This window comes from Electrona antarctica, assembly GCF_951216825.1.
Source record: "Electrona antarctica genome assembly, chromosome: 10".
Lineage (NCBI taxonomy): Eukaryota > Metazoa > Chordata > Actinopteri > Myctophiformes > Myctophidae > Electrona > Electrona antarctica.
Genome location: NC_136791.1, coordinates 24,421,834 through 24,447,599, shown reverse-complemented (window position 1 = coordinate 24,447,599; position 25,766 = coordinate 24,421,834). Strand labels below are relative to the sequence as shown.

Sequence of the window (25,766 nt, the reverse complement as noted above, 5' to 3'; positions counted from 1 at the left end):
GGTGAGCACTGAAATGTGGGTATTGAAGGCTGCACAGCTTGATGCATTTACACTCGTCTACTTGAACAAATAAAGCAATAATTTATTTTAGTTTTAATAACATTCCTTGTATTGGCTGCTGCTGTTCCCTGTTCTCTCTGTTCTTTCGGTTTTGTTTGCAAAAGAAAGTGGATTGATTTTGTCAAGAAGGAGCCAAAAACACCCAGCAGGAGCCAATTCACCCACCATTATGAGTTGCATTATGAAAAAGAAAATGTTTTTAATCAACTGCGACAGTGCAAGATCTTTTTGTTTCCTTTGTCTCCTACACACTCAGGCATTAAAAACCCCCACAGTTCCCCACATTGGTCAACTCTTTAATTTTCAGTAAGCATCGTCCACAGCACTAACGGCTTCTTTGCAACGAGGGTCCAGTTTACCATCTCCGCCTTTTGGGAAACAGATCAACAGATTGTTAGAGAAATAACAAACTCTTAACCACATGAACTCGAGCGTCCCTATTCTGGGGGTAAACATAATTTGCAAAATTGCTACAAGCTCACAATGCATCTCATCTCAATGCATTGTGAGCTTTGTAAGGGCGGCTATTTCCGGCAATGAGATTCGGGTTAGATAGAACAAAAAAGGAGTGACTAACTAAGATCAACTAAATCACATTCTCGCAGATAAAAAAAGGTCAATTTGTGGTCATTATAACATTATGAACCTGATAGTAAACCATAATTAGACTATACTGTACCAACCAAACTCACCGAACTCCAGCTGTCTGATGTCACAGGTGTAAACACTCTCCCCGTGGACCACAAGCTCAACTTTGTTCCATTCTGCTGTTTCCTCTAAGATGAACTGATGTCCATGCTCCTTCAGCAAAGCTGTAAAGCCAGACACACACAATTCAATGCACAATGTGCATATCGTCGCTGTCGGGCACAAACCTTTTTCAAACTTTTTGTGTTTTTTTTTCAAGGAGATCAAGGCAGGGGGAAAAAAAGAAAGTTTGAGCACCGCTTTTACCACAAAGACAAAGTAGAGGGTTCCTCTGTTGACAAGCCTTTGCTACAAATATGTACAACTAACCTCTTGTGTTTGTTTAAATTTTTTTCAATTTATTGTCAATGTACAGTACAATGAAAAGTGTTTTCGAATCTCACAAAAGATGTCAGTAAGGATACATTAATAAGTACAGTAGTAAGTGCAGATATGAGCAGTATTTAAATAAATAAGTAAGGAATAATGAGCAGGAACAAAAAACATTAGATATGACCATAATTATTGCACATAGCCCTTATTGCACGTAGCACGTGCTAGAATAAAAAGATGAACACAAAAGACAAATGATACTGTACCCTGCAGACCCTCCAGTCTGAAGGTCCTGTGCTTCACGAGCCCACAGGATTCATACGGTCCATAGCACACTGTCACCTGTGCATTTCCACGCATAGTTGTAACCTAGGATGGTGACATTAATGCACTATATTAGCCTACTACTCTGTATTCCTAGTTTGTAACTGAGCCCGGGTGGAGCGGCTTGGTGTCCGTTTGGTTGTTGGTTGCTTGGCAACGACATTGTTGATCTTTGTGGCTCTGTGGAACCAGAGGGTTGGTTGTGCCTGAAAACCAACTAGACCAAAACTCGCTTGGGGCTGTCCCTTCAAGGAATGGAGTCATCCCTTCGGGCTATGGGATTGAGACTACTTTTGCCCTGTTGCTTAAGGCGCTCAATCGCACCTGGCCAAAAGGAACAGATCTACAAGCTAAATACGTGCCGCGATGTGATGATGTGTTAGCTTAGATCTGTTTATTTTGGCAAGCGACGTCACACCGGCATCGCGGATGTACAAACTCACAGTGCACCACTTCGTGCCGTGCTGCGAGCTTGTACGTCTGCTCTTTTTGATCAAAGCCAAGGCCAGGCTTTGTGTGTCCCGCCCGTGACGTCATGTGTATGGCCAAGTCTATGGACTTTTTATGACGAAATTTCTTTCGTACATCAAAGTCAATGTCAAATGACTTAAGTGGGTGCACTTCATCATCATTCATGGGCATCAAGATAAAAGGAGCCCCTAACTTTACACGCACGTGATTTTTTTTTTAAATCTTGAAAATATTTTAAATTTTTATATTCTTGAATTATAATTTATATTCTTGAATCATTTAACGCAAATCTTCTGGGAGTCCCTGGCACAAAACATTTTCTAGCTTCGGTACCCAGGCTTCTATTTTCATTTGCATTCGGCTCAAACAGAAAAGCCTGGGGAAACCCATCGGAAAATCTGGCATGGGAAGTGGAAGTCAACTTGTATTTCGCTAACCAATAACAGTGCAAAGGGGCGTATAGCTCCAAATTTGGTGACGTCAGTGTTCTCTGCTGTTTTCTACCGAGGAGGGGAGGCGGAGTATAGGGGGGCGTGGCGGGCACTTGGATCTGTGAACCAATAGGATCCACCGGCTGTTTTCACCAGCACCCGCCCCTCTAGACCAGGACTCACACAGGCTGGGGCAGGCTCAACATTTTCAGATGGGGATCATGTCACTGGCAGGCTATAGCCTGGCCCAGTCAGCATGCTAGCGCATGGAGCTTGGCCAGGCTATAGCCTGGCCCAGTCAGCATGCATTGCTAGCGCATGGAGCTTGGCCAGGCTATAGCCTGGCCCAGTCAGCATGCTAGCGCATGGAGCTTGGCCAGGCTATAGCCTGGCCCAGTCAGCATGCTAGCTCATGGAGCTTGCGCTGGATAATATTGGTTCACCGATCTGAGCGAACTGTCCACAGTCCTCTCGACTCAGACACAGAGTGGACAAAAATGATACTTATGATGATGATGAGTATTAGTGAGGACCAATTATTTTGTGTAAAGAGATATGTTGACAATGGGTGAAGTCCTCCTTAGTTTTGTGGACAGGTATTTGTCTTATCTCTCAACATTCACATATTGATGAAAGCATGAAATATCAAGCACTGTATGCGTCATGATTATATTTATTACATTAACAGAGTTACATTTAAACTTGTATTCATTCATTTTCCGTCACAGCCATGAATACATATAGTGGTCATTTTATATTCTCTTAAATAAAATTTATATTTTGCACAAATCTACAACATTATTTATATAAAAATAAATAACTTGATATTTTCTGTGAATCACTCATTTTACAAAATTACACATTTCTGATCACATTTAAACATTCTTTAGATACTCAAAATGGTCCCTTCTTAACAATTGCACAGTTGTTTCTATATTTGTAGCCTACTGCTCTTGTAGAGGACAGTTTCCAGTCTAGGACATACAACAGCATATAGCAGTATAATCACATATTTCAGCTTATACCTGTAGGTTCTCTTTATTTCTCATAGTTTTGCAGTTATTTAGTTTTGTTACCATGTACTGTATAGACACAGCCAGTGGGCTATAACTATGCACACAGAATAACTCTTTCTGGGCCCCCTTCCCTACTACCGAATGATACTATTTAAGGCTCTTTTCCATTTAGTGTACAGTGGTTCTCAAACTTTTTAATTTCATTGATCGCACTGATGATAAACTCGATAAAATAGTGTACAAATGGAACCAAATGGAACCGTAAGGGTCCATTTGGTTCCATTTGTACTCTCTCAGAGTTACAGACCCGTATGGGGCCATTTGGAACACTTTGAGACCCACTGGTGTAGCAGTAGTGTTTCCAATGAGACCACAATATAGCACTATAGCAGCACCCTGACTCTGTTTGACCAGAATGGAACAGAGCCTTCGTTAGTATCATCGCTAACACCTGTGAAGGAAGTATAGGGAAGGTGCCCAAGTTCTTTCCAAAATGACGTGTGCATAGAGCCCATGATATTCTCTAGAGGCTAAACAACTGACAGTCACATTTGCATAGATTGCAATACTTCACTTTCAGCAGTTTTCAGAGAGCAGCATGCAGCGTGTCCATCCACATTTTACAAGAAAGCTTTGTTATAGTTAATGCTCATTTATCACAGATCTCACTGGAACCACGACCTCACCATCCAGGAGGCTTGATGACGTGATTTCTTCGCTATCAGTATAAAGTCTCTCTGTATGTCCGTCTGTCATACCATCAGTTTGCTTTCATAACACACTTACAGTTGGGTGCCACCGATATTGTCCCTTATTATTTGACCCATTTAGGCCTGACCTCAAAATTTAAAAAAATCCTTCTAAATCCTCCAGTTTTCTGAAATAAATATTTTCACGATTTTTCAAAAATAGCAGATCTACAAGCTCGTAGCGCGCCACTCGGTGGCGCGCTATGAGCTTGTAGATCTGCTATTTTTCAATAACTAAATTATAACATAATGTTTAAAACACCAAAAGGGGTTCCCGCCCAAAATGGGTTAACTGTCCTTTTGCGCAGATCACGCAAACCTCAGCAAAAAGAAAAGGACAATATCGATGGCCTCCAACTGTATGCAAGGTTGATTTACCTCATTTTATAGTGCAAAAACATGTCTTGATAAACGTCAACTTCACATGGAATGTTTTTTTTTCTTCTTCTTCTTTACAATAATACAACAATACAAGAAATCTTGCTTATCACTTCTTGTATAGAGTCATACATTCAGTTCAACTTTTTATATATATCTTTGCACTACTGTTGTAGTATAATAGGCCTACCCTCACATTGAATATTATTATTCTTTATTTTTCTTGCGACAGCAAACGGTGACAATCCCCTTTGCCTTGTTACCAAATAGAAGTTAAATTACATTAGATTATATTATATTATTCTCTTTTTTTCACAAAATATTTATCACTTTAATAAATTATTTCAACACTTTAAATATAGTCTACCAACTACATTTTGCAATATATCACAAAACATGTTCACAGATCATTCTAATCACTAGTTAAAATACTCTTTCTCTGTGACTTACAAACCACTTGAACAACAACTCTATTCCGGGCGTAACATTAGCCATAAAAACCGGTACCCTAAAAAGTTGACAACGTGTTGCAACACGGTGCATTGTGAGCTTGTAGATCTGCAACTTCTGGCAAATACATTTAGGGCTCCATTTTCGTCACCGCTAAACTATCCCTAAACTTCTTTGCTATTGCTACTTTTTTTTACTATTTTGAAAAACATTTTTGAATACTTCAACTAGCCAATCTACATTGACACATTGTGAGCTTGTGGCTGGCCATTTTAACTATTCAAAAATGTTTAGCAAAATAGTAAAAAAAAAAAGTTTAGGTATAAGGGGTTTAGCGGTGATGAAAATGGAGCGGAAACGAGAGCAGACTTGGTCTCCGTTGCTCTCCCCGGTTTGGCAGAGTGAGTGTAGCACCCAGGATTACATTAGACAATTGACACTGGGTGAAAGAAATCCGAAAACCATGTGATAAGAAAAAAGTGAAATAAATAAATGCATAAATAAATAAAATAAATAAATAAAATAGTCTTTGCAACACAACAAAACAATGAATATTACACATTTCCATTGACATCAACAGTTCTCTATGGCTTACTTCCATTTTTCAAAGCACTGGACTCTCCCTGCGATGATGAGGTTTGGGTGTGAGCCTCCACCTTGTTCCGATCTGCCGCCGCCCTGACCGGAACATGTGGCTGCTGGTTCTTCTGATCCCCGGCGGTGGCGTTCATGGGCCCGGCGGCGCCTCTCTCCCGGCTGCATGCGCGTGTCTGCGTTTCCAGCGCCTGTCCCTTCTTGGTGGCGGTCTGCTCGGGTCGCACGAGGTTGCATTTGTTACATAAGTCCCTCATCTCCAGCAGTGCCTGCTCCAGAACCAGGACAAATTGGCCGGAGCACGTCTCGGAGCTCTCGCGGAAGCTGGACACGCAGAAGATGATGTGGTCTGACTGTGGGTTATAGCAGGCCCCGTAGCCGTTTGGAACGACCGGCCCGTAGCAGCAGAACATGTCCACAGTCGTGGGAACCTTGAGAGATTTTTTAAAAAAAACACATGATGAGAAGAAAGTAAATGGTGAAAATGTGTTAAAATAGCATGGTCTATGCTCACAGCATACACACAATGCTTTGCGATGTGACGTGAGCATGAAGATCTGCTAATTTGCACAATGAGAACTATAAGGCTGCAACTATTGAATGACTGAATATTGAATATTTGCTATAATCGATTAAATCAGTGGTATTAACTGTTGGAACACCTAAACTGAACTAGCAACCGTTTAGTGCTTTTAAAGCAAAGCAAAAAAGCCTCATCAAAGTTGGAATTGGGACTTTATATATTGTTAGATACTTGCATTTTTTTAACCAACACACAGATGTAACGGGTGTTCAATAGCATTGATTTATGAAAAAAAATTGAGTTAGCTGGTTTCTGCCGGACCATACAGATTTGACAAAATTACATTTTACTCGTTAACAAAAGTTCCATAGTGCTAAGTTTCAATGAACATACCTGACTCGTAGACAGAGTGAAGTGGTTACTGACGAGATAGGATTCATCTGTAAATATCTCTGGCTTTTCCATCTGAAGTTCTTGTGCAATTCCACGTAGTCCCAGCAAGTGATTGTCTATTGCCATCCCTGTAATGGCCTGGAAAGGAAAATGTTGCGTTTTGTTATTATATCTTTATTGATTTGCATCGGTATCAACCTCATAACGTCTATAGGGGTATAAGGTATTGATTGTCAGATTCTTACCAACAGAGTGTACTTTGTCTGTGCCGTTATGGCACCTCTTAACTTTTCCATCTTCTCTGTGTTCTGGAAAAAATAATAATGAATAACCAAAGATCAATGCTCGGTCATATACACCCCTTCATTTACAGTAGGTGCAACGTGCAAGCCATTTTACATTGTGGAAATAAATGCATGTGATTTTCACATTATTATACATGGCAGACTTTCGCTTGGCTGAAGCACATTTTATTGTTATCGTACATGTACAGTAAAGAAAGAAATGAGCTTACACTTGTGTCCAGTTTTCCATCGGTCATTGCTTTAACAAATGACAGAGCTTCAGGCGTGGCTGAGCGAATGTTGTCCACTCTGCCCTCCCGAAAACGACGAATGGAAGCACTTTCATAGGTGGACACCGGTCTCCCATGACACCTAGACAGAGAGGGAGATGGGGAGAGAGAGGCAGAGAAGGGGCGGGGGGTGGAGAGAGAGAGGGAGAGAGAGAGAGAGTCAGAGAGCTTTGTAGTTTGTGTGCGCTGAAAAATAACAGTTTTTTTTTAAATAATGTGTTATTTCTTTTTAGATATTACTTATTTTTTTCTATGTTTGTGTAATGGAAGTTTGGAGACTCCTATAATACTACAGTATTGTTATCACTGATATCATGTCTACCTAAGTCTCCAGTAAACCTTGTTTGACTGTTGTTATTTTCGGCGAGCGACATAGTCATATACTATGTCTCGCGTAGCCAGACAACTATTCCACAATCTCCGAATGCAATATCGAGTCTGGTACTACAGTTCCCGAAACCTGAGTAATCCGTTTGTCATTTCCATTCACAAAAATATATTTTAAAATATCTTCAGAGGATTATTTTTTATTTCCATTTCTGCTAAGCAGCAAGCTACAGTATATATGCTTAGATGAATTCTATTTATATTAGGATTTTTGCTGACAGGAAATGGGGAGAGAGATGTGGGGGTGACATGCAGTAAAGGCCGTCGGGATCGGGAGTCGAGCCCGCAGCACACTGCCAGACTGGATTGCCAGCCAAGGTGCCTGGACCGCTGAGCCACGGCCCAGGCCGTATTAGGATAAATTTGCGCAACTGTAAAGACTAAACGGAATTTGGTAGGAGGCTCCACTTCCGCTTTATATTTTTACTCATAATAGAGCTTCCGTTCTAATTTCTATGATGGAAATTACGAGAGGCAGCAGTCGGGCAACGCGAGACTACATACAGTAGGACGAAGAACAAAGGATCCATTACCTGTAGTAGGCTAACTGCAGGGCGACCTGGATGTAGGCGTCTGGGCTCATCTTCTGTTTCTTGATAAACTCTTTGCCATAACCGCAGAACTTGTGAACGTTCATGTCCAGATTCCTCACCAGCCTGAAACCAACAGAAAATCAAAATGCATTGTTTTGATGCTGTGGTCTTTGTCGTTTCTTTAATTGTCTCGGGTTGTTGTAGAAATAATGTAGACCTAAATAAATGAGTGCAGTCTGAACCTCAGTAGTTTGTCCCCGGAGGAGGCGATGTGTTTGTGGACCTCGGGCGTACATTTCCAACGCAGCCTGCGAGGCGCAGGGAGCTCGCTCACGCTGGCAGCCCTCACCAGCTTGGATGGACTGCCGGACCTGGTGGTGTCGCATGGAGAGATATGATATGGCATCATGTTCCACTTAACCACATCAACCCTAGCGTACCTATAGTCTATGTCAATAGGCACTGGCTATATTTTCAGCAAAGAAGGTGTTTACAGTAGGCGCCTGGCGGACCCCAGAAGTATAGGGCATAGCAGTGTTTCCATGCACCGATCCAGAACCCATTCATTTTCCCCCTAGAGATTTCCAAAAATATGTATCAATTATTTTAAGCGTATACTCAATTACTCTTCATGTGACCACCGCGCTCTGACTGTAGGTGCGCTCAAAATAACAGTAGTGGGTCGCACACACCAAGACTTCACACTGAAGGCTGGATAGCCGAAATGTTTGTCCCTGTTCAAAAATGAAATAAACAATTGAACTGAAGTCTTGGTGTGTGCCAAGACATCCAGGCTCCTGGTGAATCATGGCCAGAACACATTTGATTCTGTTAAAAACTATATAAATAAAATATATGTACTGTATATGCATGTATAAATATAATATAGTCATATAAAAAATAATATAGTATAAAAGTATAGTATTTTATTATTATTATTTATTTATTTTTCCGCAGAATCAAATGTTTCATGGTGGTCACGATTCACCAGGAGGCTTCAAATAATTGATTGAAAAATGAATGGGCTGAGTCTGGATCGGTGGAATCAATTTTTTTTGTTAAAAGGTGTAAAACCTTTTCTGAATGCTTCTGAAAGGAATTTGAAAGGGTTTGTTTGTTGTGTTTTTCTTTTTAAGTCATTTTGACTTTTTCGCCTATAATGACATGCCCAAAACATGGATGCCAGGTTGAAACGTAGTTAAAAGCAAAGCCATCTGTTCTGTGACAACGAGACTTACATGTATTTGAGGAGGTACTCGGTGCACTGCACCAGAACGATCCCTTCAAACGCTGAATGTTCACAGACCACGCCGCAGCAACCATCTGATCCCACCACAAACTGGGAAAGAAAACACAACGGTGTTATGCATTATTGCCATCATATCTGTTTTTACAGTTAGGGGCAGGGGAACCCCTTTTGGTGTTTTAAGCATTATGTTATGCTTTAGCTGTTGAAAAATAGCAGATCTACAACTTGTAGGTCTGCTATTTTTGAAAAATCGTGAAAATGTGGTGCAAATCTTTGAATATATATATTCTTTCAGAGTGAACGTTTTTAGCTCAAATCTTTGCTTCTGTGGGTGTCCCAGGAACAACATATTTTCAGATGGGAGTCGGCGGCCAAATACATATAGTTTTTGGGGTTCTAGACATGAAATATTGATCACCACTGATGTAGAAACATAGGTATTATTATTAGGTCAGGATTTAGAAGACATTTTTTAAGAATCGTCCTTGGGTCTAAATGGGTTAAAATGGATACATACATTTATTGATATATTTATAAATATGCGAAGAACAGATGTGTAATTCACAGAGAGACTTGTTGATTTAGTTGCTCATGTAATCCTGTTTTCATACATTTAAATTCACTCTCCTCTGAAGCAATCCGTCTGCAAAGTATCTCTGGGTAGAGAACATGGGAATCTTGGAACATGTCAGCTAAATTCTTAATCAAAACATCTCTGGCTGGCTCCATGCTAATGACCTCTGTAAGGCTCAGGGGTCGTAATCGTAGCGTTAGAATCCTTCCTAATGAAAACACTTCATTTGGCCTGGGATTAGCCGAATGCAGTTCCACTGTGAAACTTTCATGCAAATTTAGATGCTTGAACGTCAGTCTCTGTCAAGTAAGTCGCACTGGAGTTGTGCGGTGCGGAGACTTCCGCAACTTTGTGTAACTGCCAGAGGTTATTATATTTTTGATCCATTTTGACCTGAGCTCGATTCTACAAAATGTCTTCTAAATCATGACAGTTTTCTGAAAACCCGCTATGTTTCTATATCAGTGGTTCTCAAACTATTTCATGTCAAGGACCCCCAGAATTATATGTAAATGGCCGCCGACCCCCATCTGAAAATATGTTGTTCCAGGGACCTCACAGAAGCAAAGATTTGAGTTGAAAACGTTCGCACTGAAAGAATATATGTTCAAAGATTTGCGCCACATTTTCGCGATTTTTGAAAAATAGCAGACGTACAAGCTCGTGGGGCGGCACTCGGTGCCGCGCTATGAGCTTGTAGATCTGCTATTTTCTAATAGCTAAAGTATAACATAATGCCAAAAGGGGTTCCCGCCCAGAATGGGATAAAAAGCCTTTTACCCACAGGTGTGCAGGTTGGTTGGTTCGCTCACCTGCATGGGCTTGTCGTACCAGCGGTTGGCACCGTTCTTGGCCCCTCCCCCTCCGTGCAGCATGAGCGTGGCGCGGTGGGCGTCGGTCATGTAGGGACCGGTGGCGTCGTCCAGACACACCAGGCACAGGCAGCGCTCGATCATGTCCAGAGAGTCTCTGTTGGTGGACTCTGGCACCACAATCACAATTATTAATTATTGTCACATCACATTTATTGTTCCCATCGTGTTATTTTTTCCAAGAAACAAAGAAAGGGAAGAAGAGGGGGGCGGGGTTAGGAGATCAAGGCAAGAAAGAACATTTTAGAAGCTAATTTACTAAATTAGCTAAACGGCACAGCTGTAGGGTCTCTCTTATCTTAATTACAGTACAAGTAAGGGTTTTCCATGCAGTGGTCAGTGGTGGGGAAACGTAATATATATATGTTTTACTCAAGTAAAAGTATCAATACTGCAATATTGAAACACACTGTTACAAGTAATCCTAAATGTCAAAAGGATTAGGTATCAAAATGTAACTTAAAAGTAGAAAGTAGTCATTATGCAGAATTCCCCATTTCACACGTTTTCGACTGTATAAAATATCAGATCTACAAGCTCACAGGGCATTGTGATGCGACACATTGTGAACTTGTAGATCGGCTATTTTCAAATGGTCGAAATATATATAGGGCTGAAGCATTTAATGTATGTTTTGTAATGATAATGTGACTATTAACTATAGTTCAACTCTTAACCCCACCCACCTTTCATGAGCACTCGACGGGACTCCGCCCACTCGGTGCGTCCGTCAGAGGTGAGCAGGCCAATGGGAGGGGATCGTTCCTCCTCGCCGTTGGCCATCTTGAAGATCTTGTCCAGCTGGGTGAGCAGGTCTCGCTCGTTGAGGCGGCGGAAGTTGATCACCACGTCCAGCACGAAAAACTACACAGAGGTTTAGAAAAAACCGAGTATTTGTTTCATTCAGGTTTGGAAGTGTCGCCTTTGTTAATCAGAGCATTGTAACAACTAGCGGCCTACTATAGCGGCCTACTGGGGGCGTCAGTCACGCCAATCCAGTCCGTTTGCCATCAATTCCTTGAAAGGGACAAAATCTTTTAATCCGAGGTTTTACTCGGGTTTGAATCCACGGGCATTACACCGCCTGTATATTGGTGGAACAGTACAAATGTGCCACAAAGGGTTAACAAACACGTTGACACACAGCATGCACAACGCAAAGCTCCGCCAATCAGTTAAGGCTTAAACGACAGATGAAAGTGAAACTGTTACTCGGTTACCGTTAGTCACTCACATCCCTTGAGAAGTGATATTAGAAGAACATTATAATATGGTCGCCAAAGGTTCAACCTGATGTTCTTCCATCAACAAAATTCAACCCTGAAAAGCAGCATCACATTTATGTCATCTATCTGTTAATTCACGGATTCACAAAACGTCTGTCTACGGACCCCCATTTAATGTCATCTCAATCTCTGGGACCCCAAATTTATATTGTCAAATCAATGTGAATTTAACTCAGAGTGTATACAAATGGATATTCCAAACTATCATTTAGCTGGGGACCCCCTGGAACTCCTTCAAGGACCCATGGGGGTCCCCGGACAAATACGTCCCTAAACTTGACCCACGTTATGTTCATGTCACCCGGGGGCCGGGGGGGGTGTGGCAAACAAGTTAACAACGGTTTCCGAGAACCGATAAAACCCACGGATATCTGCATGTGTCACTCTGTGGAGGACAAACCATCCGAATCTCTGTGTGCTAATTGGGATGAGCGTGTGAACCGTGTTCACTGATTGGCCAGCCCATGCAGCCCGTCGGTTTAAGCAAACTTGAATTTGTCTGTCATATCCGTCCACAGAATTATTTATGACTTTACCGTATTGTACACGGCCTATCAGGTCTCTGCTATATGATAGGTCCAATAACTCCTAGGGCAGGGGTCCTCAACTAGAAATGCTGAAGGTCCACAAATCATTTTTGAATAAGACCATGGTCCAGTCATGCGCGCACAAATAAAATTGTGGGTCGCGAGCCACGTGGGCCCATAATACACAGGCATACACGCGCACACACACAATCAGTCGGTCCACATTCAGAGCGGTAATTGCGTTGCGGAGAATTCAACTCGCGGTCGCGGTGACTTTTTTTCTGCTCTTTATTCTATCATTTCTCCAGGGTCCGCAGAGAGGTGTGCCGCGGTCCGGTCATGGACCGCGGTCCGCCTGTTGAGGACCACTGTCCTAGGGAATCCCTTCATGGGGGAATGATCTAATGCAAATGCCATACATGCTATAGCCAGTGGTGTTTGTACTTTACTTGAGTATTTCCAATTTCCAATACTTTTATTTATACTCCACTACATCTCGGATCCCAATATTGTACTTTTACTCCACTACATATATTTGAAAAATTTTGATTAGTATTACCAAACATAATACTAATACTTCTATATTTCAGTATTGATAGTTTTACTTAAGTAAAACATTTGAGTACTACGGTTTTTTCACCACTGTATATAGCTAATTAACTTAACAGAGAGCACTTGTCACTAGGCCACGGTGGCTGATCCCTCATTGAAGATATGTTGGCGTGTTTACGATCAGACACAGTCGGTGGACACGACGTGTGTGTGCCGACATGACAGAACATGATGTGTTGGCTGACTCCAGTGTTGTAATTAAGAGGGACCGTGTGTGTGTGTGTGTGGGTGTGGGTGTGTCTGTGTGTGTGTGTGCGCTACTGTGACAGTCCTCTCTGGGTTGCATCTCTGATTTACAATCTACACACTTGCAGTCCATGCTTTTGTCTGTTGAATTTCATGTTTCGCTAAATTGGAAATAATATCGACGTCTGAATGCCTTTCAATTTCATCATTACTTGGTCGTGTCTTATGTTTTGCTTTGTAGAAGGTTTATACCTCAGGCTTAACCTCTGTCCTATCAGTTGTTGCTGATTCACTCTTAGGGGCCCATTTTAACGACTTACACCTACACGCTTTGTCTTACAACAAAGAGTGAAAATAGCTGATCTACAAGCTCAGCAACAGACCAAGACTGTGGGCCCCATGCAGGGGTTCTGTCTGTCCGGGACCCCCATGGGGGCTACGTCGGGTGCACTGATGCTCCAAACCTCACCAGACTTGACACAAACACTGTAGTGTTCCGGGGCCTGGCGTGAGCATGGTCACACCATGGGGGCCCCCAAGTTGCTCAGTCAGGGCTCCCCAAGGGGCCATGAGGCTCCCCGTTTCTCCAATCCATAACTGAAGCATGTCATGTAGACAGCACAATAACAGTACAGCATAGTATAATATATATGTATAGCTTATAAGTATAGTGTCATTATATATAGATATGTTCTAGTTACGTTCTTAGCTTACGCATGTTTCTTGATAAATGCTGTTTATATATGTGATGTATTCCCATGCTTTTGTTCTTGCTTAATGTAAGTCGCTCTGGATTAAGAGCGTCTGCTAAATGCCTAAATTGTAAATTGTAAATTGAACAAAAACACTGTTCAGGGTTCTGGAGTGAGAATATAGGCACATCAAAATAACTACATTTCACACACAAAGACACAGTAGCGTTCTACCTTAGTCAGTGGTTCCCAAACCTTTTAGCTCGAGACCCAAAAGAGAAATTAGACGTTTAACCGTTTAATTTATGGAATTTCTTAGATTTGTATATGTATAACATTCTTCCCAAACTAATATTTATATTAAAATATGTATTTTTCTTTTTTTTGTGGGGGGGTGGGGGATCTTTGGATGAACACTCTCCACGCTATTGCCGTAGATCTAGGTCAATTAAAGCCTATTTTTTGATACTACGCTCAACGCCATTGCCGCAGATCAATGGCAATTGTGCTTTTATAGCGCTTTCGATCGATAAAGCCTTAATGCTACTTGCGTTAGCATCGGGTAGCTACCTGTTGTTGTCATGACAATGGATCGCCCATCTGAGATCGTCCTCGCCATAATAATCCATTCTATCTGTTTCTTTCAATCGCCTGTATCTGTATATTCCTTGTCCCAGATGGTATTTTTGGTCAAAACACGTTTCTTTGATGGCACAGAGCCGGCGATGAGGAGCCCTCCAGTGCCCCGGCATAAACCCATCTTGTAAACAAGGCCTGTCCGGGACCTGTTCTACTTATGGTTATGTTCACTTCCGGTAGTCTGGAAATGTGGCTTTTCAAAATAAGAACTCAACTGAGAAAAATGCTGGCGTGAATTAGATCCTAATTTTTCAATAAATGCTAGCGGGCTAAGTTTAATATGTTTTCAAATGTAGGAAAATAAAATGGGATTTTTACTCGAGTCGTGACCCATAAACATTGGTCCAGATGGGTCACGAGTCCCACTGTTTGGTGGGACTCGTGCCTTAATAGCTCATAGCGCAATGTAGACGCATTATATCGGCCTGAAAATCTAGTATTGTCAACAAGAGCCAATATAGTTTCCACGTGTTCCACATCTCTCTTGACATTGCACTGTGTTACTGTCATCATGGATTCTCACCTGGTTCTTGCAGGCCACGATGATGTGTTCGGGTTCTGGCATCACGCTGCTCTCCTGCGCCACCAGCGTGTCCCTCGCAGGCCCCGGTAGGCGATAGGAGGTGAACAGACGATAGTACTGCTCCATGCACAACGGGGTGCCAGCCAGCTGGCCTCGTGCATAGTCTGTGGGCAGAGCACGTCTACACACACGCACACAGGCACACACGCAGACACACACACGCACGCAACGCACATATGCACGCACACACACGCACGCAGGTACACACGCATGCACGCACACCCACACATACATCTCTATCAGTTCTCTACAAGCAGTGGGGTGGCAGTAGCTCAGGGGTAGAGTGGCCAGCAGAACGGCCGGATGGGAACCGCGAGGTTGCCAGTTCGAACCCGGGCTCCCGATGTGCAGGTTGGTACCTTGCATGGTTTCCCCCGCCATCGGTGTGTGAATGAATCTGTGCGCAATCTATGCAAAGCACTTTGGATAAAAGCGCTATATAAAAGCACCATTTACCATTTAGTGGTGGACAAAGTATTTTACATTTTTTACTTAAGTAAAAGTATCAATACTGCAATGTAGAAATATTCAATTTATGTTACAAGTGAAAGTACAGAATGTGCTTGAGTAAATGTAGAAATATTTTTTTGAATTGGAAATACTCAAGTAAAGTACAAATACCTCAAAATTGTACTTAAGTACATGTACTATACTTTACACCACTGGTTATAGTAGATGAACTTACGCGTCAAGATGAGTCTTGTACTCCAGAACTCCAGAAATGAGGTGGGCAGCAAACCTGTTGAAAGACGAAATTTGAGTGTGTGCGTGTGCGTGTGCGTGTGCGTGCGTGCGTGCGTGCGTGTGTGTTTTTGCACAGTGCAATTTTTGCACAGTGAGTGAGCGCTGATTCTCAGTTTATAACTTCCTGGGCTCTACACACCCTCCGCCAACCTGGGGAGAGCAACGGACTTGAACTCATGCTTCCGTCATGCATGAGTGTCCAAGTTGCCACCGTGCCCCCGACAACAAGGGTTTGATTGGGGGTAAGCAGTGGTGGGCAAAAAGTACTCAAATGTTTTACTTAAAACAGGTTTTCATTCAAATGCCTAAAATGTAGCTCACAATAGATTGGCCGAAGTAGATACAGGGCCTGGAGGGCTGAAGTGGTTAATGTATATACTTGTTACGTGCCACTGTGTTGTTTCTTGGTTTTTGTGTTCTCTCCATATCTCCTCCTTCCCTCTGTCACTCTCTCCAGGTCTGAGATCCACAATCATCTGTATACAGCCACCAATCACTCAACTGTTCAACTGTGTTCGTCCCCATTTTCCACTGCCGGCCTCTGATTCCCTAACTCCGCCTTCAACAATCATGCTCACCTGCACCCACACCAGTTTGTTTGCTAACCCAGAGACACAAACTGTGCTGTATTGTTGTTCTCCTACTATTGATTCTATATGCCCTGCCTTGGGACAGGTAAGACAGGAGCCCTTATAGACATCATGTAGGTAGAATCTATATGTTAAACCACACTTAGGTCACACATTGGACAGAGTATAGCTACTGTAGGCAGGAAGGCTTTTGTTTTTCATAGTAGTTAGTTAGACAGTTGTGTAATAATGATTGTAATGAGTCAAAATCTACAAAGTAATTGTAGTTACTAACGTTTTTAAATGTAGTGGATGGAGTAAAAGTACAACATTTGGATCTGAGATGTAATGGAGTAAAAGTATTGAAAATTGGAAATTATACTCAAGTAAAGTACAAATGCCTCAAAATTGTAATAAGTACTATACTTCACTTGGTTAATTATACCACTGGGTGTAAGTCCCTGCTTCGTGCTAGGGTGATGGTGGCCACATGGCTTATACTTGTTCTGTTTGTAGACCTGTAGTGTAAGGTTGTGATCTTGGTCGATGTACTGTATGTCAGCTGGTTGTGACACGGTGTGCCCAGATCAATAGCATGTTGACCAAACCACGGCCTTCAATGTCTATTAGCATCTGCAACCAGTTCACTGCATGGCCCCTCAAGGCACACTGGGTAATGACCCAATCTGTCAATGTGAACACTCCTACGTATCCAGGAAGTATTCAATTAAGACCTGGTGTAGTTGATCATATAGCCACTGTAGCAGACTGTTGGCTCTCAACATCAGGTGTATATGCGTGGTGGGACCACCAGATTTTGGGGCCTGGAGGTACAAATGGACACTGAGGATTTCACAGTGTAGATTGGGGTCTGAGGAAAACAAAATGGTATCAAATGGGGGTCCGGACCGTGGCCTAATGCATATCAAACATGGGGGTTCTTGAAATGAAAAAGATTGAGAAATAGTAGCCAGCCAATAGTAGTCTAGTAGCCAGCCCATAGAGCCCCATTGTGAACCCGGACATGTTGAGTACACCAACGTTTTATGTTAGAAATGTTGAGTATGGGTCCCCAGCATGTAGAAACTGCTGGATGCTAACTTGCATATGTTGAGCAATTTTCATAATTGGCATAATCTGTGACCATACCATTAACAACCTATAGAAGGCAAAATATTCAAAATGTCATCATGCTTTATGTAGCATGTGACGTGTCAAACTAGGGGGTTTTCATGATGCTGAATCCATTCCAAGCATTAGTTTTGCAAAAAAAACACTCATTGGGCTAAAAACGGCCATGCCCACTTGCCCAATTGTGCTGACATCATCACATTTGTGATGACGGCAATGGCCGTTTTTAGCCCAATGAGTGAGTTTGAGGGAAAAGGAAGTTCTGATTGATTGTTCTTGCCTGACGACTACAAAACAATACTACAACATGACGTAGCGATATCATCCGCTCCCGACCGGAGACAAAAACCCGAAAAGGAATGCTCCCCATGCAGGCTATATCTTGCCTATAGTCTTCTTTTGTCTTGCCTTGTCTTACTTATCATTCATCAACAATTTCTATAGTGGTTTTTCAGGGGTGTGTGTGTGTGTGTGTGTGTGTGTGTGTGTGTGTGTGTGTGTGTGTGTGTGTGTGTGTGTGTGTGTGTGTGTGTGTGTGTGTGTGTGTGTGTGTGTGTGTGTGTGTGTGTGTGTGTGTGTGTGTGTGTGTGTGTGTGTGTGTGTGTGTGTGTGTGTGTGTGTGTGTGTGTGTGGTACCTTAGAGAGTCAATGGGAGCTTTGAAGATCTGCTGTGGGAAGACCATGGCAGGGCTGGAGTTAACGGGGAGAGCCTGTCTGTTGCTCAGGTACATGTCGTTCAGCCAGTAATCATAAATCTGTAAAATAAAATAAAGGAAGCCGTTTGTGCAGGAATTGTGAAAAACCACGCAGGAACCAGCATTGCCAGATACGTGTTCAAAGGAGGCTATACTGAATACATTAAATGTCCCAAGAGGTAGACTTAATCGCTAGGAACTTTGCTCGAAGGTTTGTTTTCTATTGTAAATGTAATATCATCTGAATAATGATTCCTCCCCAAGCACACTTTCAGTAAAAAAGAGCTTGGTGTGCATTGAGGACCATTACAGCTACAGTGCTATACGTTGTGGTTCTGAAGTATATACTACAGTGATTTTATTTATTTATTATTATTATTTGATTGATTGCTTTTTTTTATTATTATTTACCCAGTTAGCTTTGCTCTCCCTCCTCTCCAGGAGTCGTTTTTGTAGCAGCTCGCCCACGCCTCCGGGCGCTCCAAACTTCTTGACGGTGCCCTGGGTCCTCTTGGCCTGCTCCTCTGTCACCAGGTGCTCTGTGCACCGCAGGTACATGTCCAAGGTGTCCTGCAGGACGGGCACCGGCAGCTTGGGCAGAAGCAAGTCCTGCATGGTGGCATGTAATGGATGGATTTAGACCTGAGGCCCATTCTAAAAAGAATCCTAACCGTTTTCTGAAAAACCTATGTTTCTATGTCAGTGGTTCTCAACCTTTTCCATGTCAAGGACCACCGGGAATTATCTGTATTTGTCCGCGGACCCCCATCTGAAAATATGTTGTTCCAGAGACCCCCCCCCCCCCCCCCCCCCAGAAGCAAAGATTTGATTTGCTGTGAAAGAATTATATCAGTTATATCAGTGGTTTTCAACCCCGTACCAAAGGTTCATTATTTATTCGGCGCCACGGACCACCATTTGATGAGATTTTGCCTCTCACTTACCCAAGACATAGAATATTTAGTTGTCGTTGGATAAGATTTCATCCACAATTCCATGCTGCATTGATGTGGTACCATAGGCAAACGTTGATCAAAATAACAATTCTTCTACATTCTCTAATTGTGTGCACTTCTTGTAAATTAACTGATGCAGAGCAGATGTTTAACAATAATTGAACTCTTGAGAGCGTAACATGAAACCAAATCATTTTACACTCAAGAGTTTAAGATACAGTAAGGGTCCATTTGGTTAACATAATTTAGCTGGGGACCACCTGGAACTCCCTCAAGGACCACTGGTGGTCCCCGGACCACTGGTTGAAAACCACTGGATTTTACCTTGGCAAAACCATCTGGATACGTGCAAGCTTGTATATCTGCTGTTTTTGAATAGCCAATACAAACGTCTAAACTGACACACATGCTTTCCTGGTTTTAATGGGTTAACTTTTGAATGCCAACTTAATGATCTTTAAGTTTGTGTGCATTGGGCCACTGACTGTCTGACCCCCGTAATTCTAAGAGTGTGCAAATAGAACCAAATGAACCAGCTATTATCAGCTATTTTCAGGCGGGCAACCCATCACTCTTTAGCTAGTGGAGATGTGGTGTACGACATGGATTTCGAAATAAATTAGTTCAACGCAAAATGCTGCGTTCAAGTTCAGGAGACTTTGGGGGAAAAAAGCAATTCTCCTGAATGCTGCCTTCCGCAATGGCATGTAAAGGAGAGGAGGGCATTTTGCATCTCTTTCACCATCAGTAAATGCTGCATTCGTGGTCTGGAGAGGGCAGTTGTTTTACAGATGGGTAAAAGGGCAGGGGCTGAAGCCCCCTTTGATGTCTATGTGTGCACGTCCCTGGATGATACGACCATCTAATGTAAAACATCTGAATGTCCTTTGAATCCTATTTATTGATTGATTGATTGATTGATTGATTGAAAATGTTAACAGATTGCAGAACGGGTATACGGTCCAAGGAAGGATACCTGCAGGTTAATACAAAAGCTGCTAAGGGGATGAAACCAGAAAAGGCACTAAGACTTGTTTACAACAGGGTCCTCCATGTGCGATTCATCAAAACATTAAACACATACAAATATACACATCTATATGCAAAAGAAATAATCAAATACACAGTTTAGAAAAAAAAGGGAATACGTGCACTGTATCCTACAGTATAGAAGCAATAGAGGGGTGGGGGGGGGCTTATTTACAGGGGCCAGTTTCAAATTGCAGCCATCCGTAAGTGGTCTTTGAGAGTGGTTTTGAAGGAGTCTAGGCACTAGGGATTCACATTTTTTAACGGCTGTTGGTAGGGCGTTCCACATTTTAGTGGCATATAGGAGCGATGTTAATTTAACCCCTTGTTTGAGCCGAATCTGGGTTGAACGTGGTTTGTTGAACTCCATCTGGTGTTGTTGATCGTGGACTTCATTGACATTAAGGATTGTTTTTACAAGTACATGGGTATATCTTAGTGGTGTAGCGAATCTTGTAGACCAGGCCCATTGCAAGATGCAGTACTCTGTCGTCAACCCTAAGCCATTCCAACCTATCAAAATGGGCAGGGGTGAGGTGGGTTCTGGGAGTATAAGGCCAAGTAGTAGCCTGACCAGTTTGTTTGGATGTCTGGAGCCTTGTTTTATCAGCCTTGGGGTATAAACAAAATGGCTTAGGTTCTAACTTTAGGTTTGTAGTTTAATAAGACATTGATGTAAATAGCATTAATGTAAATACAAAATATAGCACTTATAAAAGCAGGGAATAGCTATGGCATTAAAACAGTTTACTCACCCTTTTCACCAAATATTACTTTACTTATTAGGCATATATTACAAATTTGAATATTTGATATAGCCCTCTTTATAGACATCCCCAGTAAAAATGTTTTAAAATGTATATGTTATAGGCTATATCTTAATCTTATTATTATTTTTTTAAATAGTATATCGTTTTCCTTTTATTCCAAATTATACAGTGTTTCTCTCCATTCTTCTCCAGTTTTCCATTGTATTCTTAAAAATAGAGCTGAAAACAAAACAAAACAAACAATAGTGAATGAAGGGTTCTATTTACATCGCCTCCTGGGTCTTTAGAAGGCTGGGGGTCCAGAACGGGCATGTTTGGAGCTGAAGTTTGGAAGCGCAGTCAGTCAGGCAAAGATCTGAATTCCTCTGAGACAGACAAGCGCTCCACACTCCTCACTCTGCATGTATAAATAAAAGAGGAATTCATACTGGCATTAATAATGTCACACGTTGTTCCCTCATGAATCTATTCGTATTAAAAGCAAAAGTCGCAGAGAGAGAGAGAGAGAGAGAGAAACGAATGCCAATCATTGTGATTTATTTATAAGGCGCGCCCGGGCAGAAAGCAATTATCTTTAAATGGTTGTCACTTGTATGGTAAATGTTGTAAAGGCAATTGTTTGTTAGGTTGGTTATATAGTATCACTATCACTCCCGTAACTTTAAACAAACATGAACATTAAAGCAATAGACGCTTTTCACGTGCAGTTATCATTTCCATTTCGGAGACTATAATATTATAAACTGCTGCCCAGGCAGTTGGCATCGATAACTCCATATATTGCGTGTTAATTATATAGCCTTAAAAAAGGCGCGTTTGCCCGTATAATATTAAGCAAACTTGTAAAGCATTTCCCCCCCTGCACTCACCAAGAAGATAAACAACAATTTCACCCGTCGTGTGAAGTTTGATGATGTTCAGATGATGATGATGATGTGTTCCTCATCTTGGATGGAGTCCATTCCTACTCAGCATAGATCCCAATTGAGGCTTGCACACGTTCGTTCGTTCGTTCATTCATTCATTCATTCATTCATTCCAGCCACAGCAGTTTGAGCATCCTATACTGTATACAAGTGTACAGTACAATCCTCACACACATCTTTGGTTGGCTCAGGAGAGATGCTGAAGGTACCTACCGCCCCCCCCTTAACAACAAGGCTCCTCCCATAAGCCTGCGTGCTTGCTATTTGCGGAGAGAAGTTTGTTTAGTAGTTCTGTGCGTCCCCCCCCCCCCCCCCCCCCCCCCCCTCTACTCCCCCCTCTAATTTTACTAGATAGACCAGGTCTGAATGCCTTCAGAGCTCAGATTATTGTTCACCCACTCTGTGTACATGGATGGAAGATGTGGTTTAACCTTATACATATAGCCTCTACATGCATCTGTAAATCTCAGAGGTTATAAACTTATATACGAGCTGCTCCTCTGGTTATAGGATTATAACTTATACCTGGCAATTTTTAAACCTATAATTATAATGAACCGAGCTGACGCAAATTCGGCGCTCTGTCTGTGTGAAGCAAGAAGACATTTTGCAACTTCATGTGCATTTGATATGTTTCGTATACATTTTTATATTTTAAGTCGCATCGTTTCAAAGGAATTGGAACTTTTGATGATTGCATGATGATTATTAATGGTGTGTGTAGCCTATACATATGTAGGCCTACTGGACATAAACTTAAGACAACAATAAAATATGTTATAGTTTTTCCTTATTGACTGATTTGGGTTATATTTCCGTTATTGTCCATCTTCAGTAGTTCAGTTTGGATTGTGAAGAACTGAAGATACGAGTCTCCACGGTTCCTAATTCACTCATTGAATATATTTATTTAAGGGCAATGCAATGAGAGAAAACGCTGGCCCATAACTATAGTTTGTTGGGCGAGGGCGCTGGCCATGGTGCTGAATCATATATAGAAACATTGTTCTGCGGATCACAGATATGGCGTTTTAATTCAATGACATTTCTCAATAAGAAATAATTCACATAAAAAACACTGCACAGTTTCACGTCATCTTGATTTAATTATGTACATTATACACATATATACAGTTCGTTGCAAGTTCATATAATACAATTAATTATAGGCTATGCATTCCAGAACACACATCATTCAAAATAAATGGGCTATAGAATAACAGACAACAAAGACGCAGGTTTCAACTCAGTTCCATCTATTTTTATCTCTCTAAAAGTGTCATGTGACATATTGCATATTGTTTTTAGTTTTTAATTTTTTTTTAGCAGCACGACTCTGGCAGAGATTGACTATAGATTAATATTGAATGGCGAATACATTTCATTTGCTCAGTTTTTTGTTTGTTTTTTGTTTTGTTTTTGTTAAAACACATTAACACACAATCCCTGAATATGATATATGGAATCTGATTTTTGACACTACAACACATATTGATAACAACATACATTTATCTCCATAAATCCTTTCACCATACTCTCTCTCTCTCACACACGCAAATGCCAACGAACGCGCGTGTTCTATTAGCGCAAAACGCCACAGGCTATTTGGGATGACAGTGTGTCCACGGGAGTTAGTCTCCAGAGGCAGGGAATTGAACTTGAGTCCTCTCTTTGTTACACAATCCTAATCAGATTATGAAAACGCGTGGATCAAAGCGGTGTAACATTAAGGGGGGTGTAGCAAGTCGCTGTATGGGCACTTTAACACTTTCATTTTTGGCTGAAAGTTTAGTTTTAGTTTTAGTTTTTTTTTTACGCATACTCTAAGTCCCCTCCCGACGACTCCTCCGAGAGGGACCTTTGCGCAAAGGTGCTCACGCCGTTCTCGTCCAGCGTCGTGCACAAGCCCTTCCGCCTCTTCTCCCTCTCCTCCATCTTCAGCGTGTCGTAGAGGCCCGTGGGGCCGTCCTCCAGCAGCATGTTGCGCTCCGAAAACGACGGCTTCATCTGCGACACGTTCCTGAGCAGCAACAAGGCCGGTGCGTAAAGCACGTTGGCCAGGCCCATGCCCAGGTTGAGCTGCACGAAGCCGAGGTCGTGCACGATCTGGCCCGCCGCCACGGGGCCCATCGCGTACGCCAGGCAGTAGGAGATGTCCGCGATGGCGTACACGCTGCCGTACACGGACACGTGGCGTATGTCCACCAGGAAGGCCAGCGAGGGCAGCAGCGCTGTGTCCACCAGGGCGATGCCGAAGCAGATGCCGCACAGGGGGAGCATTAGCTGGCCGAAGGTCTTGCAGGCCGGCACGGTGCACGAGCTGGCGCCGATGACCACCATGCCTAAGGCGCCGTAGAACCACTGCAGGTGCGGGTACTTGGCCCCCAGCTTGACGGTGAGGTAGACCCCGAGGACGTGCGGGAAGAACGCGGGGAACCACGTCATGCCGATCTCCCACTGGCTGGAGCCCATGGTGTCCTCCATCCAGTTGGCGATGGTGGGCTCCAGGAAGGCCAGCGGGATGTTGCAGGTGGTCAGCGCCCCGGCCACCACCATGATGTACGGGTCCATCATCAGCTTGTATATGGGGGTCCCCACGGGCATGTTGGCCCTCTCCTGGTTGGAGAAGGGCTTCAGCACCAACAGGCACAGCAGGCCGTCCGCCAGGCAGATGCACGCCAGCACGATGAAGGGCACCTGCTTGCCGGCGAACTCGTACAGGACGCCGCCGAACGGCGGCGCCACGAGGCTGCCGAACGAGATGAAGGCCAGCGCGACGCCCAGTGCCTTGCTCCGCTCGCCCTCCTCCGTGTACTTGTCCGCGATCAGCGCGATGCCCGACGTGTCCGCGAACGCCGAGCCGAGCCCCTGCATGCTGCGCGCCAGGAACAGCGTCCAGTAGCTCTCGGCGAAGGCGAATATGACGGTGGAGAGGAACATGACGTTCAGGCCGATGAAGAGTGGGATCTCGTAGCCGATCCGGTCTATGAACGTGCCGCTCAGCGGGTTCACCAGGAGCTGCAGGATGGCCTTGGAGGCGAACAGCAGTCCGATCTGCAGGTCGAAGTCCCCTTTGGTAACTTTGTGCAAGGTGGCGTTGGAGTTGTTGTGCCGGTGCAGCGCGGCGATGTGGTCGGCCTCCAGCTGCAGCTCCACCAGGTAGTCTGGTATGATGGGCACGATGACCATGTACAGCATGTTGTCCAACAGGAGCGCCACGCACACTATCACCAGGATAATCCTCCGCTGTCGGTCCGGGTTTTTGATGGCGGTGCCCAGTTGCTTAGTTCTTTCGCTCATCTGGGACAGTTTCATGGCGGCAGATTGGGCCAAATTAGCGGCTTGTTGTTGCGTCTCTGATGCGGTCCCCCCCTGCTCCGGTTCCATGGTTTGTTTCTCCTCCGGTTCCATGTTTTTTTCCTTTTTTTCCTCCCCCTCGTCCCTTTTAATTATTCTTCTCACTTGAAAATATAATCTCTTCTCCAACTATTTTTCCCCCGTGTCAAATAACGCTACAAAGGGTACATCTGTTGTTGTTGTTTTTCCTCGGTTCCCTCGCTTCGGCACGCGCGGGGAGCCCTATAATGAGACGACTAAACTTTCACTTGCTTTACTTCTCCCCTGCGCCGTCCGTCATTGCGCGCACAACCACCACGTATCCACTCTCGTGACTTTCTTCTTGGACGCGTTCTATCGGCGCCGTCGCCCGTCGTTGCCTCACTGTATCATATCCTGTCATTCGGGTGACGTGTTGTGCTGGAGTGCCCCCCCAAGACACCGCTCTCTTCTCTCAGTCTTTCGGTCCCAGACAGGGTGGGTATAA

General features: G+C 43.2%; 3 protein-coding genes across 3 annotated transcripts; all 3 read right to left on the bottom strand.

The window, feature by feature from the left end:
- Window positions 1-363: 363 nt before the first annotated feature.
- Window positions 364-1,440, bottom strand: cUnh10orf53 (chromosome Un C10orf53 homolog; the record flags this gene model as incomplete). The annotated part of the gene is made up of 3 exons (XM_079511867.1): window positions 364-428; window positions 753-872; window positions 1,347-1,440. The coding sequence occupies 3 exons, from the start codon at window positions 1,438-1,440 to the stop codon at window positions 364-366; spliced, it is 279 nt and encodes a 92-aa protein (XP_079367993.1).
- A 4,043-nt stretch (window positions 1,441-5,483) lies between these two features.
- chata (choline O-acetyltransferase a) lies at window positions 5,484-21,329 on the bottom strand (the record flags this gene model as incomplete). Its single annotated transcript, XM_079511866.1, has 14 exons — window positions 5,484-5,924; window positions 6,410-6,547; window positions 6,655-6,717; window positions 6,924-7,065; window positions 7,904-8,026; window positions 8,146-8,274; window positions 9,142-9,242; window positions 10,539-10,708; window positions 11,285-11,462; window positions 15,064-15,244; window positions 15,809-15,862; window positions 18,204-18,322; window positions 18,674-18,871; window positions 21,285-21,329. 14 exons carry the CDS (start codon window positions 21,327-21,329, stop codon window positions 5,484-5,486), a joined length of 2,082 nt encoding a protein of 693 aa, XP_079367992.1.
- A 1,741-nt stretch (window positions 21,330-23,070) lies between these two features.
- slc18a3a (solute carrier family 18 member 3a) lies at window positions 23,071-25,766 on the bottom strand. The gene has a single exon (XM_079512119.1). It carries the CDS (start codon window positions 25,352-25,354, stop codon window positions 23,756-23,758), a length of 1,599 nt encoding a protein of 532 aa, XP_079368245.1. The 5' UTR covers window positions 25,355-25,766; the 3' UTR covers window positions 23,071-23,755.

Coding starts and splice junctions, on each gene's coding strand:
- slc18a3a (XM_079512119.1), bottom strand. CDS start 25,354: ATGGAACCGGAGGAGAAACAAACCATGGAACCGGAGCAGGGGGGGACC.